This window comes from Xenopus laevis, chromosome 1S (genome assembly GCF_017654675.1).
Source record: "Xenopus laevis strain J_2021 chromosome 1S, Xenopus_laevis_v10.1, whole genome shotgun sequence".
Lineage (NCBI taxonomy): Eukaryota > Metazoa > Chordata > Amphibia > Anura > Pipidae > Xenopus > Xenopus laevis.
Genome location: NC_054372.1, coordinates 14,086,648 through 14,104,674, shown reverse-complemented (window position 1 = coordinate 14,104,674; position 18,027 = coordinate 14,086,648). Strand labels below are relative to the sequence as shown.

Here is an 18,027-nt window from a genome sequence, read left to right as displayed (position 1 = left end):
ATATCGGCTATTTAGTAGCCCTATGTGGACTGGAAATATACAGGAGGCTTTGTTTGGCACTAAGCTTGGTTTTTACGCAACCAAAACTTGCTTTCAAGGCTGGAATAAGCATCTGATTGATTTGAGTCACCGGGAGCAACATCCAATGGGTTGGTGAGAACATGTTGCGCACAAGCCACTGGTTGGGGATCACTGAACTAGACAATATATTAGAGCTCAAACCTTTAAAATCACCAGAAATCGTGTCTCTCTACATGCAGAATTTATGCTTAAGTCAGTTATTTTGTTAGATTTTGTTGGTACTGGAATCACTAATTTGAGGAAGCTTTAATATACCTGCTAGGAAAGGAAGCCCCTCCTATAAGATATATTGGATCTAACTGTCAATCAAATTCTGACATCCGACTTCTTCATGAAAACAGAATGAAGAGAAACAGATGGTGAGAGAGGGAAAAAGAAAATAAATTTGAATACATCAGAAACGGAACGGAGAATTTTCAATTGTTTATAATCAGAAAGTTTCTTATGTCAAATTTTCATTTTTGCAATAGGTCCTCCATAAAAGAATTGTTCAGTATAAAAATAAAAATAGATAGGCTGTGCAATATAAAAATGTTTCTAATATAGTTAGTTAGCCAAAAATGTAATGTATAAAGGCTGGAGTGACTGGATGTGTAACATAATAGCCAGAACACTACTTCCTGCTTTTCAGCTCTCTAACTCTGAGTTAGTCAGTGACTTTAAGGGGGGCCACATGGGACATAACTGTTCAGTGAGTTTGCACAATTACACAATTTTTATGTAGGAAAAAACCCCAGATGGTGTTAAAAGTCCGAATGAAAAAGTACTCCAACTGAGACTTGCCGAGTTTGTGTAGAAGTCAATGGCAGGTGTCCCGTTGAGATCCTGATTTGCGCTGGGTTTCGTTCAATGATCTAAAGATTTGTAGTTTTCGGGTGTCAAATCCGAAAAAGGCGCAGGTTTCAGGTGTAAAATCTGAAAAAGTCAGTTTTCACCAACAAATCTGAAAAATGTGTACTATTCAGATTTTTTCACAATTTTTTACAGAAAAATGTATTTATAAATAGGTGGGTCGGAGTCGTTTTCAGAAAATTGTGAGAACTTTTCCGATTTTGATAAATAACCCAGATCCAAGGATAACAGGTCCCATACCTGTACTATAAGCCATCTCAAGGGAATGATATTATATAAAAAAAAATACACAGATCGTTGCCCAGTAGGTTCATCTACAAATTATTTGCCAAACTGTTACATAATGACATATTTATGTGTTACTTTGCTACTAATAGAATGACTGGTCTAAACAACAATTTTTTACTGTCCATTCATTTATGGATTTCGCCACTGCACCCATCTACCCCATGAGCAGATGCCCCTATTGTACCAACTCTAAACCATCTGTTTGATAATGCAATACGTTTTGGAACTGAAGGAAAATAATTTGCTTGTAAGTTAAGTGAAGCCTACTTTATAGCTACCTGCAGGTTATGGAAGCAATGACATTTACTGGAATTCTACAAGCGGTATGAAAAAAATTCACATTTTCTCCCCAGACCAAAAATTGGAAAAAATCTAAACAACAAGCTGATGAACAACTTACATTTTTAACACCCAGCAAGGCCATGGGACTTTTGCATATTAACCTGGCATGGGATTTATAGAGTGGTGGGAGACAATCCTTTAGTGACTTAATCTTGCATAAAATGCTATTTGATTATTACCAGTCCTACTAAAACACAATAATGAAAATTTTATTTTTAAAAGTGATATCCGTACAATATTTACATTACTTCAGGATTCGCCATTTTCATTGGCAAAATTATGTGAACCTTAAGGATTATGAGGTTTCAACCAGACGTAAGTTTGATGGTCTCCTGTCTTCCCTTATTGTCATTATCAAAGTCTATGCTTAGATAATTAATCCTTTTGTGAAGGCAAATCATCTCCGTTTCAGAGAAACTTCTGAACACCTCCCCACACCGCAATGTATAAAAATTCAGGCTGATGTTGGTTTTACCCAAGGGTGATGATTAAATGGCATGTAAAGTCTAAAATAGAATAAGGCTAGAACTGCTTTTTATAAATATAAACATGAACTTACTGCACCACAAGCCTAATCAAACAAATAATTTATGCTTTCAAAGTTGGCTACAGGGGGTCACCATCTTGTAACTTTGTTATACATCTTTGCAAGACTAAGACTGTGCACATGCTCAGTGTGGTCTGGGCTGCTTAGGGATCATCATAAACAAAGCTGCTTGAGTTCTGCATGGCTGGGAAGTAAGGCGGGGCTCCCCCTGCTGTTCATAAGTATGATTGTTTCCCTGCTCAGCAGTTAGGGACTGTCTGACAATTCCTATCCACAGCAGTAAATGAAGGGAGAATTTCACTGCATACAGTCAGGTTTCTTATAAAAACGGTACACATTTTTTAATTGAAGTATATTGGAGATAGGTTTGTTTTTCATTAAAGAAAGTAAAAATGGGATTTTATTTTTTTGCCTTTACATGCCCTTTAAGCAAGTATATCTCCAGAGAAAACAGGACGATACTAAATGACAAAGAACTGGAAATGGAACACTCAGTCTAAATCAAAAGCGCATTCACACAGAAGAAATCCAGGCCAGCTGAGAATAGTGGCGGTGCAGAACAGAACAACCTGCATGGCCAGAGAAAGCAGTTTACACACGGAATTTAAGCAGTGAGGGTTTAGAAAACATTTTAGATCACATGGGTGCAGGAATACAGATGTTTTAAAGAGCTTTGACTCATAAGAAGTTCTTTCATTTCTAATGCAATCAATTCTAGTTCAATGATATTATAAAGTAGAAGATTTCAGACAGACAGGGAAACATACACAGCAAAGTTTGTCATAACCTGTAGTCCCATCCAACCAATCAGATCTCTGATTTTAAAATTAAAACTGCAACAAACTGCAAGAGAGTTACTAGAGCTGCTTTACCTTTAGCCCTCCACAGACTGGGCATGATGCAAAAAGCGCTCTTGTAATCCCAGGCTGAGGGCTGCATATTTCACAAGTGTCGGATGAGGTTCCAGCAGATGGTGGTTCCAAATCAGTGCTCTTTGGCTCAGGCATCTGCGGTTGTGGTTTTGTAGTTGTCCATTTTGGAACAAAATCCACATAGGTTTCTTCAGCGGAGTCCTTGCTCTCTTGATGCAAGGAAAGGTGTCTACTCCAGTCGTGGCCTTGTTCACTGGTGGCTTTTGTCTCCATCTGTGCTAGCAATTGCTTAGCATCAGTAATGCCATGAGTTGCTTGTGAATGGTCCTGGGATAATGTGGAATCTGAACTCTTGGGCAGAGTATCTCTAGCAGCGCCATGTAATACACTTCGGGGTGTGTCATAAAGATGTCTGACAAAGCCCGGAATGTGATACTCAGAGCCTCTATGTGAATCAACAGGCTGGCAAGTACATACATTCTGATCTGCAGCTAAGTTCAATGGTAAGCTTAGCAATGAACCAAACTCTTCACTCTGGCAAATGTCCAGGCTCTCAGCATACGATGAAAAGCTCCCAGAGTAGGAAGAGTGGCTTCCCGTCGCTATGCCACTGTCGGAGGAGCTTTGACGACCTATATCCTGCAGCTGCCTAGACTGTACCGATTTCTGAGGAGGTTTAGCAGTACGGTGAACCTCAGCATGAGCTCTTTCATCCCGGAGGTGACTGCCCTTTGCTGCTGACATTCCATGACTCTCTGCTGAAGTACTGGCTGACGAGGCTGAAGAAGCCTCCGGCCAAATGGTAAGTCTGCTCCCAGCACTGGCATCTGAATGGCTGGTGTCCGAGGAAGAGCTGGACAAACTTCTGTCATCTCCTGGCATAAAATATGTAAAAAAACAAAATCATTGTTGTGGGCAGATATACAGATTTACAGATAGATACATAGACATGGCTAGAACTGAGAATGATGCTTAAAAGTCAGGCAGATGTCGATTGAGCCCGTCGGATCGCAGCTGCATCTGTTCGTTGATGCGGTCCCACTATCCGACCACCCCCGAATGGCCTCCATTCTGATCCGATCATTGGGCCCTAGGGCCCACGATCGGATCAGCCTGATATCTTCCACCTCAATGTGGGCATATCGAGTAGAGATCAATTAATTTGGCAACATCGCTATGGCCAACTTTATTCTTCCCCCTCTCTGACATCTGCCCTATTACTTTGCCCAGTCCTGATGTCACCAGCTGGTAGGGATGTAGCGAACTGCCGATTTGGTGTTCGCGAACGCCGTTCGCGAACGCCGTTCGCGAACACCGGCAAAAAATGCGAACGTTCGCGGACAGTTCGCGAACTTCGAACACCCGCTAAAATCGTTCGATTCAAACGATCGAAGGATTTTAATCATTCTATCGAAGGATTTTCATTCGAATCGAACGATCGAAGCCATTCGATCGAATGCTTTTCATTCGATCGAATGCTTACAATCGTTCGAACGAATGGAAATCGTTCGATTTTTAGCGGTCGAAGGAATTCGAATGGTCGAATGGTCGAACGACTTGTATTCGAATCGAACGCGAACTCAAAATGCGAACGTTCCCAAACGTTCGTGAACATTCGGCGGACGCGAACGGTCGAAGTTCGCGCGAACTAGTTCGCGGGCGAACAGTTCGCTACATCCCTACCAGCTGGGGGTGGGTTAGGGGCAGAGGCCAAGAAATTTTCCCTTTTGAAAACTATTATAAAAAGCATTTAAATAAAGCTCTTTGTTAAAAATACCTTTTTCATTCCCAGTCGAAAAATATGGTTATATATGTCCCTTTATAGGACATAGGAGACTCTATGGCACTATACAAACTGCCCAGTGCTTTATAAGTCAATGATGATAACTTGGGAGCCAAGGTACCATTTTACCTCCCAGACTGTGATGAGACAGCAAACTGAGACGTTTCTCTATCTGCAGGGTTTCATGCGCCACTCGCTCCTCCATATAGGCGGGATTGAAGTTAGGATCTGGAAAACAAAACCACAAAATAGGATTAAATCCATAACATACAAAACTAAACAGGACTGTTTCTGCCTGCGTTTCTCCTTTCAAAAGATGTAAACAGAACAGAACTTTGTATTTAAATTTATACCTAAGAGAAAATGCTGGCAGTTGCCTGGCGTTGGCTGTTGACTTGCCAAACTATATGAATCCCCCTTTAAACCAAGGCAAGGTAATTAGACTTTCTCACCAAGGGCTCACATTCTTTTTTATTGTCAGTACCCATTCCTTGCCTATCGACCGAAACATCGGAACATAACTTATATTTTCTGGAGACTGCAGTTATTAATGTTATGTAATATATTACATTATTACTTTGTCTCAACAGAAAACCTGTGTAACCATCATAACTATGCCATTGAGTAGAAATGTGTTCCCATAGGTAGGTCCAAGGGTAGTGTTAGTGGTTCCTATCCTAGTCTATATAATCTGGTGTCCCAACCTATTTCACCCATGAGCCACAATCCAATGTAAAGGAACTTAGCGAGCAACACAAGCATGAAAAACTTTCCTGTGGGTGCCAAATATGATGTGTGATTGACCATTGGTAGCCCATATGTTGACTGGCAGCCTACAGGAGGTTCTGTTTTGCAATACACATGTTTTATGCAACTAAATTTTGCCTTCAAACCAGGAATTCAAAAATGAGCACCTGCTTTGAGGTTACTAGGAGCAACTTTCAATGAGTTGAGGAGAAACATGTTGCGCCCAAGCCACTGGTTGGGGATCAGTGATATAAAGAATGGGAGCAAATGATTCTGTCTCTTTTGACTATGTTAGTGTCTGGGGTGGATGTGCTGTGGAACCTCAGTAAGAAGACTATGAAGATTCTCATTTATCCAGGTCATGGTATATCTAGTATAAGTAATTCTAGAGCAACTGGACTTGCTGAGTAATCATAGAAGACGTTTCACTACTCATCTGAGCAGCTTCTTATGAACTGAACTGAAGAAGCTGCTTGGATGAGTAGTAAAACATCTTCAATGATTACTCAGCAAGTCTAGTTGCTGTAGAATTACTAATAGTAGATATACTAAGTAAGAAGATAATGCCCTATGATGTCTACCTCTAAAAGTAGTTGGTTAAACGTTGCCCAAGTGTTTATAGAGCTACACTTGGGAAGTCACGTGACACAAACGTGGTGGCATGCAGGCATCCCCTATGCCACCCCTAACTTGTACACTAATCAGACGTTAGAGGGCAGGGTAGCACCAGAACTAGGGGTGGGCACATGAAGAGGCTTGTGTCTCAGATGCAAAAGGTTTGGAGCACAGTTGGAGGGGTAATCTACGTGGAAGAGAGTGTTTGGAGAGCTGCAGAGCTAGAGTGCATACGGGGGGATGAATATAGGGTTTGATCCAAGAGCAAGGGATGAGGTGTGTGCGGGTGAAGATGGGTGTAAATGAGTACTTGCACATTTCCAGGTTGTAGTAAATGAACACACTTTAAAGTGCTAAACAAGTGAAGATTTTTACTACTGTTTAGTAGTCTGAGACCTTAATCTACAACACAGAGCAAATATAGACCACCAGCAGTTACTTTAAGTGGAAATGAAAAAACGAATGTGAATTGCAGCTCGGCTGCAAGCGGCACCTACACATAAAAGTGTGCGATATCATTTAAGAATCAAGCTGATAATTAAGACTCACAAAACTTTCTGCATTATGACTTGGGAACATGCTGTGCCAACCACAAATAAAATGTTTTTTAATGGCACATCCCTAGGAATGTCTGAATCAGACGGCAAATGAAATTAAACTCTGCAAGTTTCTCTTTTTACCAGGCACTATTTTAGTACGTGGTAATTCTCCCGGAATGTTCAGTTGTTCATTGATTTGGGTAACATGTCGCCTGCCTACTTCTGTTACAGCCGTACACACTCTCGCATACCGTGACATGTAGGGCATATAATGTATAGATTCTGCTAAGTGGCACGTACTGTATTTATAAAGTTGCATGAAATATTTTTATGCTGGAAAAAAATAGGTTTAAATGTACACAAACATGCTAGATTATATCTGCCAATGGGGCAGAAGTGGCCGTCGCTAGTGAAAATTCGCCAGAAATCCCATCCGCATGGACATCTACAATTTACTAACAGGCATTGAGGACAGTTCGCTAGTGAAAGAGACCGTCACTAGCGTAGTTTCGCGCCGTATCACCAGGCGAACGATCGTTATTCTGCAAATTTTACAGAACGTTACCTCTTTCGCCAGAGTTTCCTTCGCCACCTTAGACCTGGCGAACTGATAAAATGAAGCTACATCAGTGACATCATATCCTGTATGCCAAAAAGTAAAAAAACTCTCTAAATAGAAACACATATTTTAAAGTGGGATTGCCTTCAAAAGTAGTAACTATTAAAGATTTTTGTGTTAACATTTTTTTGCAACCATTCAGGGGCATGTCACATTTGTTTAAGGGTGGCCTCATGTCTATTAGAGGGTCTCTTATGTCTTTATTTTGGTGCCTTGGACATTTGGACAAGTGGCCACTTCCAGCAATTTCACCAACATCTCTACTAAAGACATATTTTGCAGGTGAAAATGTGCCCTTTAGTGAATTTGCCCAGAGACAAAACTTCACATTTGAATGAATTAGCGTAGTGGTTGCGAATTTGCACCTGACGAAGTGGTGCAAAGTGTGGCGGGGCCTTTGCAGTTGAAAATTAACCCTTTAGTTAATCTGCCTCAATCACTGTACTCAGGGTCGGACTGGTGCATTTGGGGCCCACCAGGATCCAAACATCGGGAGCCCCACGCTTTGCGCAAAAAACGACCGATCAGGGAGCAGGTCTGGGCTGGCTGGGGCCCACTGGGTTTTTTTCCAGTGTCCCGTTGGCCCAGTCCGACCCTGAAGTCTTTTACTTCCAAACTTCCAGTTACAACCTGTATTACTTCCTGTCAGGTGATCAGTGAGTGTCACACAGAGTGCCACAAAATGGTGGCTAAAGGAAAGTGTGTAAAAGGGCATTATTTACTGATATGTATTCAGCTTTAGACTGGGGGGGGTCTGGGCTCACTAGAGCTGTCACATCAGAGGCCCACACCTCCCAGGGCCCCTGTCCCCCATCGACCACAAATCCCCCTGAGTACTCTGTCCAACTCCCCCCCACCGGCACGTATGTTCTTCAACACGGGTTATTGATGTTGTAAAAGTACCAGTAGACTATTAGGCTGTTGTGACTTCCATCTGGTGTATGAAATAGTGAATTGCTGGGACACAAAGCCAAGTCATTGACAGAAGAATGCTGGTGGGCCACCCAGAGAGCCATTGCTTGGTTACTGAACATGCAAACACATGGGTTGTTATAAGGTAGCATACTATTCCTCATTATAGGAGTTATAATGTCTCCAGCCCTGTGAATCCATCACCAGCTCCCAGTTGCTAGTTTGTAATTATCTAGCGAAATGCTCTTTAGATCTTGGCTGGGACTTTAAGCCACCGTTCTCTCTCTGTCTCATTTTGCCCCATGATTCCATGAAGGACAAATGGGAGGAAGAATATTAGAGAGGTCAGGTTGACTTGACACGATCGTCCCCAATCAAAGATGCCTCAGTTCCCTAAGCCATACATTATCTTGTTGCTTAAAATATGTGCCATTAAAAATATGCCTCTTCTGTTGTTTGTCTGTGACGTCGACTTTTTGATTTTTTTTCCTGGAAGCCTGAGTGATAAGCTGCAGTTTAATATGGATAAATAAAAAGGATATTTTCCTTGTGTCTGTATGGTGGGATGAATATGCACAAGCATGGCAACATTTTCATTAAAATTCTCCTCTGCTCAGAGCTTTGTTGAAGTCCATGAATTTTATTAATGCTTAATCTGCAGCTTCTATAAACATAAAGATGTAAATGTGTATGACCTTTGTGCAACGTACTCTAAAGTGCATATGTCTCAGTAACCAAGAATAGTTAAATACATGGAATAATATTAGGCAGCTAATAAATGTGCCACTACACCCTTACGTATTTTATAACTCTCTGTAAAAAAATTGACACTTGTTGACAATGCCAGGGTCGGATTGGCGCATTTGGGGCCCACCGGGTTCCTAACCTCGGGACCCCGTACACATGCACAAAAACCGCGGTGTGCACATGCGCAAGAAACGGATAGCTGCGTGCATGCATGTGCACAGCTCGCACCGTGCCGCATATAAATTTTTTTTGTTCCACCTGATAGGGGAGCAGGCCTGGGCCGGTGGGGGCCCATGGGGACCTGGACCCACCGTTTTTTTTCCCAGTGTCCCGCCGGCCCAGTCGCACTTTGTACCCTGTCTGCCACGCAGTATATGGCCCCTAACAACTTCAGACTGGGGCCCCACACACCCCAGGGCCCCTCTTCCCAGCCCAAAGTTCCCTCTGTCCCCCACCTGCATCCTCCCCACCGTAACTTTTCTCTTCCAGCACTGCGCCTGGAGCCAGAGATGAAAGAAGATATTCCATTCTACATATCTCTTAAAGGAGATGTAAAGGCAAAAAAATATCCAATTTTTACTTTCTTTGATGAAAAAGAAATCTATCTCCAATATACTTTAGTTAAAAAATGTGTACTGTTTTTATAAGAAACCTGACTGTATGCAGGGAAATTCCCCCTTCGTTTTACTTACTCTGACAGCTGCAGATAGTAAACTTCAGACTGTCTCTAGCTGCTCTGCAGGGAAACAATCATACTTTCAAACACTTTACTTCCCTGACCTTGAGCAGCTTTGTTTGTTTCCCTGTAGAGCAGCCGGTGACTGTGTAGAGATTTGTATCCACAGACCCAGTCCAGTCTGTATATTCGGATTATTAATCAGTCTTGCTGTTTCAGCGTCTGACAGATATTATTTGACTTCTGCTGTTTTGATAATTTAAGATGATCCCTAAGCTTAACCTCCCAAACTGAAGTCCAGACCACACTGAGCATGTGCAAGGTCTTGGTCTTGCAAAGATGTTATACAAAGTTACAAGATGACAGCCCCCTGCGGCCAACTTCGAAAACATAAATCATTTGTTTAATTCGGCTTCTGGTGCAGTAAATTCATATTTATGTTTAGTAGACAAAATACAGCATTTCTAGCCTTATTCTACTTTAGACTTTAATCACAAAGTGCACAGGAGATATGTGCTAAATTCATCATTTTTGGATTCAGTAAATACAGAAAAATTTGCTGATACAAAACCAAATCCTAATGTATCTATTCAAATTTGAGAAACGTAAAACTTTGATCAGCTGTGGATAAAAAATTCTCAAATTCCGCTGTTTCGTGATATTAATGGTTTAGATTTAGTGTAGTCTGAACACATAGGGGGTTATTTTTTCCAATTTTTTCTGGTCAGACTTTTAAAGGGGAAAACTAAATTTTTTCACAGAAAAAAACCATCTGATGGTGTTTAATAAGTCAGAATAAAAAGTACTCCAACTCAGACCTGCAGAGTTCATGTAGAAGTAAATGGGCGTTGACATTTTGAAGATATTCTGATCTGCACTGGGTTTTATACAATAATCCGAAGATTTCATGGTTTCGGGCGTCAAATCTAAAAACGTTTTCGGCAACAAATCCGAAAAAAACCGTATGAATCCGATTTTTGCCAGATTTTATCAAGTCTTTTCCCCCACAAGACATGTGCGTGAAAATGTATTGATAAATGTTGGGAAAGTCGGAGTGGTTTTCAGAAAATAGTGAGAACATTTAGGATTTTGATAACTAACCTCCATAGAATTTGGCCAACTATGAATCTTGCAAAAAGTGCTAGGATTAGGCTGAATACTAAACTGTAGAAATAAACATATCCTATTGGCATGATATGAGACTCAAAAGGTCAGAAATAGTATTTTCTATCATTTCCCTACTGACCTGGAAGGACGGGTCGCAGCCCAAATGGACCTTTGGTTGGAGAAATGCCACGGACTATGCAGTCAAAGAGAAAACTGATCTGATCACCTTCTGCGCAAGAAAGAAAAAAGACACCGGCCCCTGCAAGGAAAAATAAATAGAAACATCAAATGTGTCTTAAGTCAAACTTCGTCTAAGATGTATATAAACATTTTACTAGATATGTAATAATGAAACAAGTCATTAAAAATGCCCCATCAGTGTATCCACAATCAGGTTTGTATTGGACTGAAATACAGGTATGGGACCTGTTATCCAAAATGCTCGAGACCTGGGGTTTTCAGGATATCTTTCCGTAATTTGGATCTTCATACCATGTTTACTATAAAATGATATAAACATTAAATAAACTCAATAATGCTTCCAATAAGGATTAAAGGGCGTGTAAAGTGTAAAATAGAATAAGGCTAGAAATGCTGTATTTTGTATACTAAATATAAACATGAACTTACTGCACCACAAGCCTAATCAAACAAATAATTTATGCTTTCAAAGTTGGCTACAGGGGGTCACCATCTTGTAACTTTGTTATACATCTTTGCAAGACTAAGACTGTGCACATGCTCAGTGTGGTTTGGGCTGCTTAGGGATCGCCATAAACAAAGCTGCTTGAGTTCTGTATGGCTGGGAAGTAAGGCGGGGGCTCCCCCTGCTGTTCATAAGTATGATTGTTTCCCTGCTCAGCAGTTAGGGACCGTCTGACAATTCCTATCCACAGCAGTAAATGAAGGGAGAATTTCACTCCATACAGTCAGGTTTCTTATAAAAACGGTACACTTTTTTTTAAATTAAAGTATATTGGAGATAGGTTTCTTTTTCATTAAAGAGAGTAAAAATGGGATTTTATTTTTTTGCCTTTACATGCCCTTTAATTATATCTTAGTTGGGATCAAGTACAAGGTACTGTTTTATTATTACACAGAAAAAGGAAATCCTTTTTTAAAATCTGGATTAATTGGATAACATGGAGTCTATGGGAGAAAGCCTTTTTCAGTAATTCAGAACTTTCTGGATAAAGGGTTTCCGGATAATGGATCCAATACCTGTTAGGGAATATAATATGAGATTTGTTTTTCACCAGTGTAGTAACCACTAACATCAAATCAGCAGGTACTGTATAATTTACTGGCCACTGCAAATGAAAGCAAATATCTGATGGGTTGCTATGGGTTACTAGACCTGGTGAAAACTTTGCAACTTTCATTCTATTTTTCTTACTTTCCAGAGATGGCATAATAGATAAGACAGACAATAGGATGATTCCATTGCATTTATCCCCAGAGGGAGCGCATATTAAAAATTCCCTCTCTGTTTTGCTATGCAGACTATCCACGTTGCTGTCCTTACAGAAAGTAATGCACCATTCCAGCTTCATACCAATAGGATATAATTAGCAATGTTGTTCCAGTGTTGTACATAGATTTCTTGAACCTTGAACATAGTTCTCTTGTTCTATTTGTGATTCCTGAAGACTTAAAGAGTAGTTATGTAGTTTCAGCGTAAAAGACAGTGGGGCTCATTTATAAACTTTGCGCAGGGCAGAATGGTCCGCACAGTGAATATATTTGCCCTGCACATGGTAACATTTATAACAGATTTGCGAAATTTTTTTTCGTACTGCAAATGCCTATAAGAGCTTTTAAAATCGCAAATTGTGAATATTATGTGCCCACTCTGCATTTGAATTAACACCTCAACTTTGGTGGCGGAGAAAATATTCTCAAAACAGTTTTGCGAATTTAAGTTACTATCAACGCTATTTTCGCGGACAACAACCTCACACAGTGGGCGCACTCAATGTGCACTTCAAAAACCGTCTGTTTTGGTTTTTTGCTCAGGTTGGGACTGACTTTACTTTGTACACAAAACTACTAAAGTTAAAGTTAAATATAGAGGAGAAAAGAGAAGGTTATCCAAGCTGTCCATGGGAGAAGATGTATACTGTAAAGAGGGTAGCGCTATTTAAAAGAAGGTAGAAAACAGGGGGAAAATTAGATATCCTCAGTTTTATGTTGTCCCAGGAACTTATTTTAAAGGATAGGTCTTACTCTACTCTACCACCCCTAACTCTGTAATAGAACAGCTCAAAAGACTGGTTTCTGTGAAACAAGCAAGGCTTACATTTGTATTAAAAGGTAATTCACATCCTTGTTATCAGCCATGCAAGAAATCCAGTTGTCATAATTGTTGTTTTTAAATGGTGGGTTTGTTTGGTTTTTCTAGAATCCCAGCCTGAAATTCAGGGGGTTATTTATCAAGGTCCGCATTTATCTCAGTATTTCTAAGTTAGAAATCCGAGCAACTCCGATTGCCCGAATGGACCTTAAAACGCCCGAAAAAGTAAGATCAGGCAAAAGCTTTCCCCGAAAATTCTGAACTGTTTGTGGTTTCTGCGCAAAAAACTACGAAAACTACAAAAAAATCTTTTTGCACAGAAACCACAAACTCATTGGATATCGGTATGAACATCAGCACAGACACTGGGACCTTCTCCATTGAATTATACAGGACCTCGAGAGCTCTTAGACGCTGGAGTTTCAGATTCAGAGTTTTTAGATCAACGGACTAATTTGTCGGTTTTTTTTTTACTCCGAAAACTACGAATTATTAGAGGTTCGGATATTCTGAGCTTGCTCAATAACCCCCTCAGTGTGCTATCCTAAGTATTATTGTGACTGTATTGGCATGGATGACCTTACATGTATTGGTGAATCACCAGAAACGGGAACCAGGTTGAGGAAGCAGCAGAAATATAAAAGGAGAATAAAGAAGAGCGTTGGAAGGACAGAAATGTTGAAGTTCAAGGCAATTGAGCAGGATGGAGTTAGGGGTGTACAGGACAGCAATACGAGGGCAAATCAGGCAAAGGTTTATCAGAAGTGGGACAAGCAACAAACATCACACAGGTCCAGGACAGACAAAGGTCAGGTGTACAGGTTCTGGTGTCAACTTGAGTCAGGAAATTCAGAGCTATGGGCAAGTGACAGTTACATACATAGTTACATAGTTAAATCGGGTTGATAAAGACCAAAGTCCATCAAGTTCAACCCCTCCAAATGAAACTCACACTCACACTGACCCCTCTATACACTCACATAAACTATATATACCCATATCTATACTATAGATTAGATTAGACTATAGACAGTGAGGCAAATGCTCAAGCAAGAATGAGAGAAAACTGAAGTCATTGTAAAGCCAATGATTGGCTTGTCCTTACTGGCAAATGAGCCTGCTGGCATTCATCACACTACATGGCAAAGTCAGACGCTATTGCTTTCCCTGCCCAGTGGTTAAGGAAGACTAGTTGGAACCTGAAAGTCCTTGGTTTGAACCCCTACCAGCAGTACTTTACATATACTGTAGGATATCTTGATGTTCTCATGCACCCGTGGCATCAAAATAAGATATGATGGATCCTCACCAAACACTGCACCACAAAGAGGGGCTTGAAGTATAAAAAAACAGTTCCTTAAGGGGCATCTCCGGCAGCTGAGTGTCTAATTGCCACATTTAGCGGATAATGTAAGAAGTGTATTTCAGCTGAATAATTCAAAAGCTGAGAGATCCAAGTACTGGTGCCCTGCACTGTGGGCAAGACCTATGCTTGAACTCTGGATTGGAGCCCAGACCAGCTCTGGCAATCTCTGTGACAAACTGCATCATATTATTTCACGTCAAGAATAAAGTATCTGTGAAACACATTTCAGCCTTTTTTGTTTTTTTACAGATCACATCTTTACCTACTTTCTTTAATTAAAATGATTTGTCAATCTCAAATACAAGCCTCCACCTCAACAGTTTCTTAATTGAATTTTCAACACAACAAAAAAAACCTGCCTGGGCAGCTAGCACAATTAGACTGAATTTCCTTCAAAATAAGTGTGTTTAATAAAGGAGTAGATGTTGTAGACTTACTCCAAGATGGTTCATATTCATGGGGGGTTCTTTTTTGGTGGTTTTTAAATTCTTTCCATTTTTATAGAAACAAGGAACTTGCTTTCATGAAATTTGTGCTTTTTGGTTGCTGCTGGGGGGGAGGAGGGCAGTGCTGTCTTTACACCCAACCCCATGGTCTCATGGAAGGTGAAAATGATGGGAACTACAACAAGCAGCTGGCCAATGTTCCTGTGTAATCTATACAGTGATCCCCAACCTGTAGCTAGTGAGTAACATGTTGCTCTCCAACCCCTTGGATGTTACTCTCAGTGGCCTCAAAGCAGGAGGTTATTTTTGAATTCCAAGTTTTGGTTGTATAAAAACCAGGTGCACTGCCACCAACAGAGCCTTAATGTAGGCTGGCAAGCCACATAGGGGCTACCAAATGGCCAATCACAGCCTTTATTTGCCACTCCAAGAACATTTTTCATGCTTGTGTTGCTCCCCAACTCCTTTTACTTCTGAATGTTGCTCACGAGTTCAAAAGGTTGGGGGTCCCTGAACTATAGCAAAAGGAAAACTTAAGGAAAAAGATATAACCAGGTTAGGAACCAGGAACTTCTTAGTAATAATGTTACTAATATCTGTGATTATGTTCATATAAACTAAATGAAAAAAAAAAATTTTTTTTCAATCAATTGACAAAAAACGAGAGGAGGGAGAGGACAATGTACAACATTGGTGTCCGTGTGACATTCAAAATTGTGACGTATAGAAACAGAACTGTCTCTGCATGTGACACTTGCAAATAAACTGTCATATTTTTACAGGTTTAGAAACAGAACAGAATAACTGATTATCGATAAACATTGCCCAAATGGGTACTTTTTTTTTTCTATAATTTTATCTTGTGAAAAACATTGAGGAGGGGATTTCCAGAATGCTGTAGTTCTCAAAACTGAGAAGGGAGATTCATTATACTAATTCTCTACATTGGCACTTGCAATTGAGCAATTAAAGAACCATTCAGCTCTTATCAAAATCCTGGCTGTTAACACCTTCTAGGATGAAGGCTTAGCTGTATGTAAGCTGATACTTATTTCATACTACTAATATCCTTAGCTGAAATTCAGATGATATTAATTTCCCCCTATTTTAAAAGACTGTTTCAGAGAAAGGGTGATGTTAGAAAGTGGGAGGTGAGCACAATTGATAATCTACCCCCCTCGAATCTTGTTCTGAAACATGTTACCACCAACTTCAAAGCATGACCTCTTGTTCTAACCTTCCTTTTTATCTGGAAGTCCTTGTGTCTAATGGTGTCTTGGAGCATAGCATTACCATCAACCTTTTTTTGTCGCCCTAGAGGAGACCAATTGCTTTGCTGGCAACACAAAGTTAATTAAAGAGAATTCCTGTAACTACTTCCCTAAATATCCTGGCGATATTGCAAAAATCTATTCCATACCTTATGAATTAATCAGTTAATCCACTGAGCTCTTGGCTTGTACATTGAGCGTCTAATATAACGTGTACAGAGCTTAAGGGTTTAAGGATTGCTGTCTAACAAGGTAGGATAACATGACACAAACCTAATGAAGTTTCGCTAGAAGTTTCTGTGTGTCCTACGAGTTATGGATACAGATCAATGTAATATCTATTTTTACCATCAAGTCAAAATCTGTAGCAAGGATTTTTTTCGGATCTTTAAATTCTAATGTTTACCTATAGATTTGTTAGACATAGTAGGCCTTAAATATACTGCAATGTATGGATATATTGTTTAAACTGTTTGTAGGTGAGGGTATGTCAAAGGAGCTATAAGCAAAAAGAGTCATTGAGATAAAGGTTGAGATTTGTTCCTTGAAATAAAGAGATGTCGTGTACTTTGCTTGCAACCCATAGGGGCCTATTTATTAAGCCTCAAATTCGTCTCGTTGAGTTTTTAAAGGACAAGGAAAGCTAAACTAAAGAAGTAGGCTAGAAGTGTTGTACATGATGTTTTGTGCTTCTGTACCAGCCCAAGGCAACCACAGCCCTTTAGCAGTAAAGATCTGTGTCTCCAAAGATGCCCCAGTAGCTCCCATCTTCTTTTCTGCTGATTCCCTGCACATGCTCTGTGCTGCTGTCACTTACTGAGCTTAGGGACCCACTCACAATATACAGTACACATAGAATAGAAATGTCACAATATAAGGCTGATTAGTAATTAATACAGATAATTACTACATGGCAGCACAGAAACCAGTGCAATTAGCATCAGAATTTAATAATCAGCAAACCTGTAGCATCAGCTTATATTACAGGGGAAGCTCATTTTCTGCTGGATAATTAGTGACGAGCCCTAAGCTTAGCTTCTCAACAGCCAATCAGAGCCCACTGAGCATGTGAGTGTCACAGACACTTTCCAAGATGGTGACCCCCTGTGACAAGTTTGAAGTCCTGGATCATTGCTGCTATTGACAAGCTGAAACTTTAGCCTCGTGCAATAAGGTCATTATATAAAATATGGCATTTTTAGCCCTATTTATTTTTAGGGTTTAGTTCTCCTATAAGGGGGAGCAACTAGAATTTTTAGAGGAAAAGAACCTCACATTTTTCCTGATTTATTATGCTCCAAAGCTACTAAAGAATCTGAAAATACTCCAGCTAAAACCTGTCGAAGTCATGTAAAAGTCAATTGTAAAAGTCAATGGCAGATGTCCCTTTAACAATTCGAAGATGTTTTTTGCCCTCTTGATCTTCAATGGTTTCTGGCTGTTTGATCGCTGGTTTTCTTTTGAAAACTTCAAGGTTTTCTGGCAACAATTAAAAAGAAAGTTGCACCAGTCGAATTGTCACACAATTTTGTTGAGACTTTTCCTGCACGTCCAATTTTTGTTAGTAAATTAAGCCAAATTGTGGTTGGGAGAAGGTCAAATTTTTATTTTCGAAATAATGAGAAATTATATATATATATTATATTTTTATATATTCCCCACCCCCCATAGTGTATGACTGGGAGCCCAATTTTCATGTAAACTCAAAGGTATGCCTTTCCAGGTGGGAAATAAAAGCATCCTATTACTGGCTTGGTGAAATACAGTGTTTCATGGTGGTAAAACCAAAACTTACTGTACAAAATGGGAAGTTTTCCTTTTAATGTTACAGTAATATACTTAATACAGGTATGGGATCTGTTATCCAGAAAGCTCAGAACCTGGGGTTTTCAGGATAAGGGGTTTTCCTGTAATATTGTTCTCT

The 18,027-nt window shown here is 40.0% G+C and overlaps 1 protein-coding gene across 2 annotated transcripts in view; it reads right to left on the bottom strand.

Moving 5' to 3' along the window:
- Positions 1-18,027, bottom strand: part of dok7.S (docking protein 7 S homeolog) — a 76,691-nt gene that overhangs the window by 32,685 nt on the left and 25,979 nt on the right. For both annotated transcript variants that reach the window (XM_018243021.2, XM_018243020.2), the window contains exons 5-7: positions 10,867-10,986; positions 4,895-4,993; positions 2,983-3,857 (exon numbers count right to left, since the gene is read on the bottom strand). In XM_018243021.2, the coding sequence (XP_018098510.1) occupies positions 2,983-3,857; positions 4,895-4,993; positions 10,867-10,986 (1,094 nt within the window). The remainder of the gene's footprint in view (positions 1-2,982; positions 3,858-4,894; positions 4,994-10,866; positions 10,987-18,027) is intronic.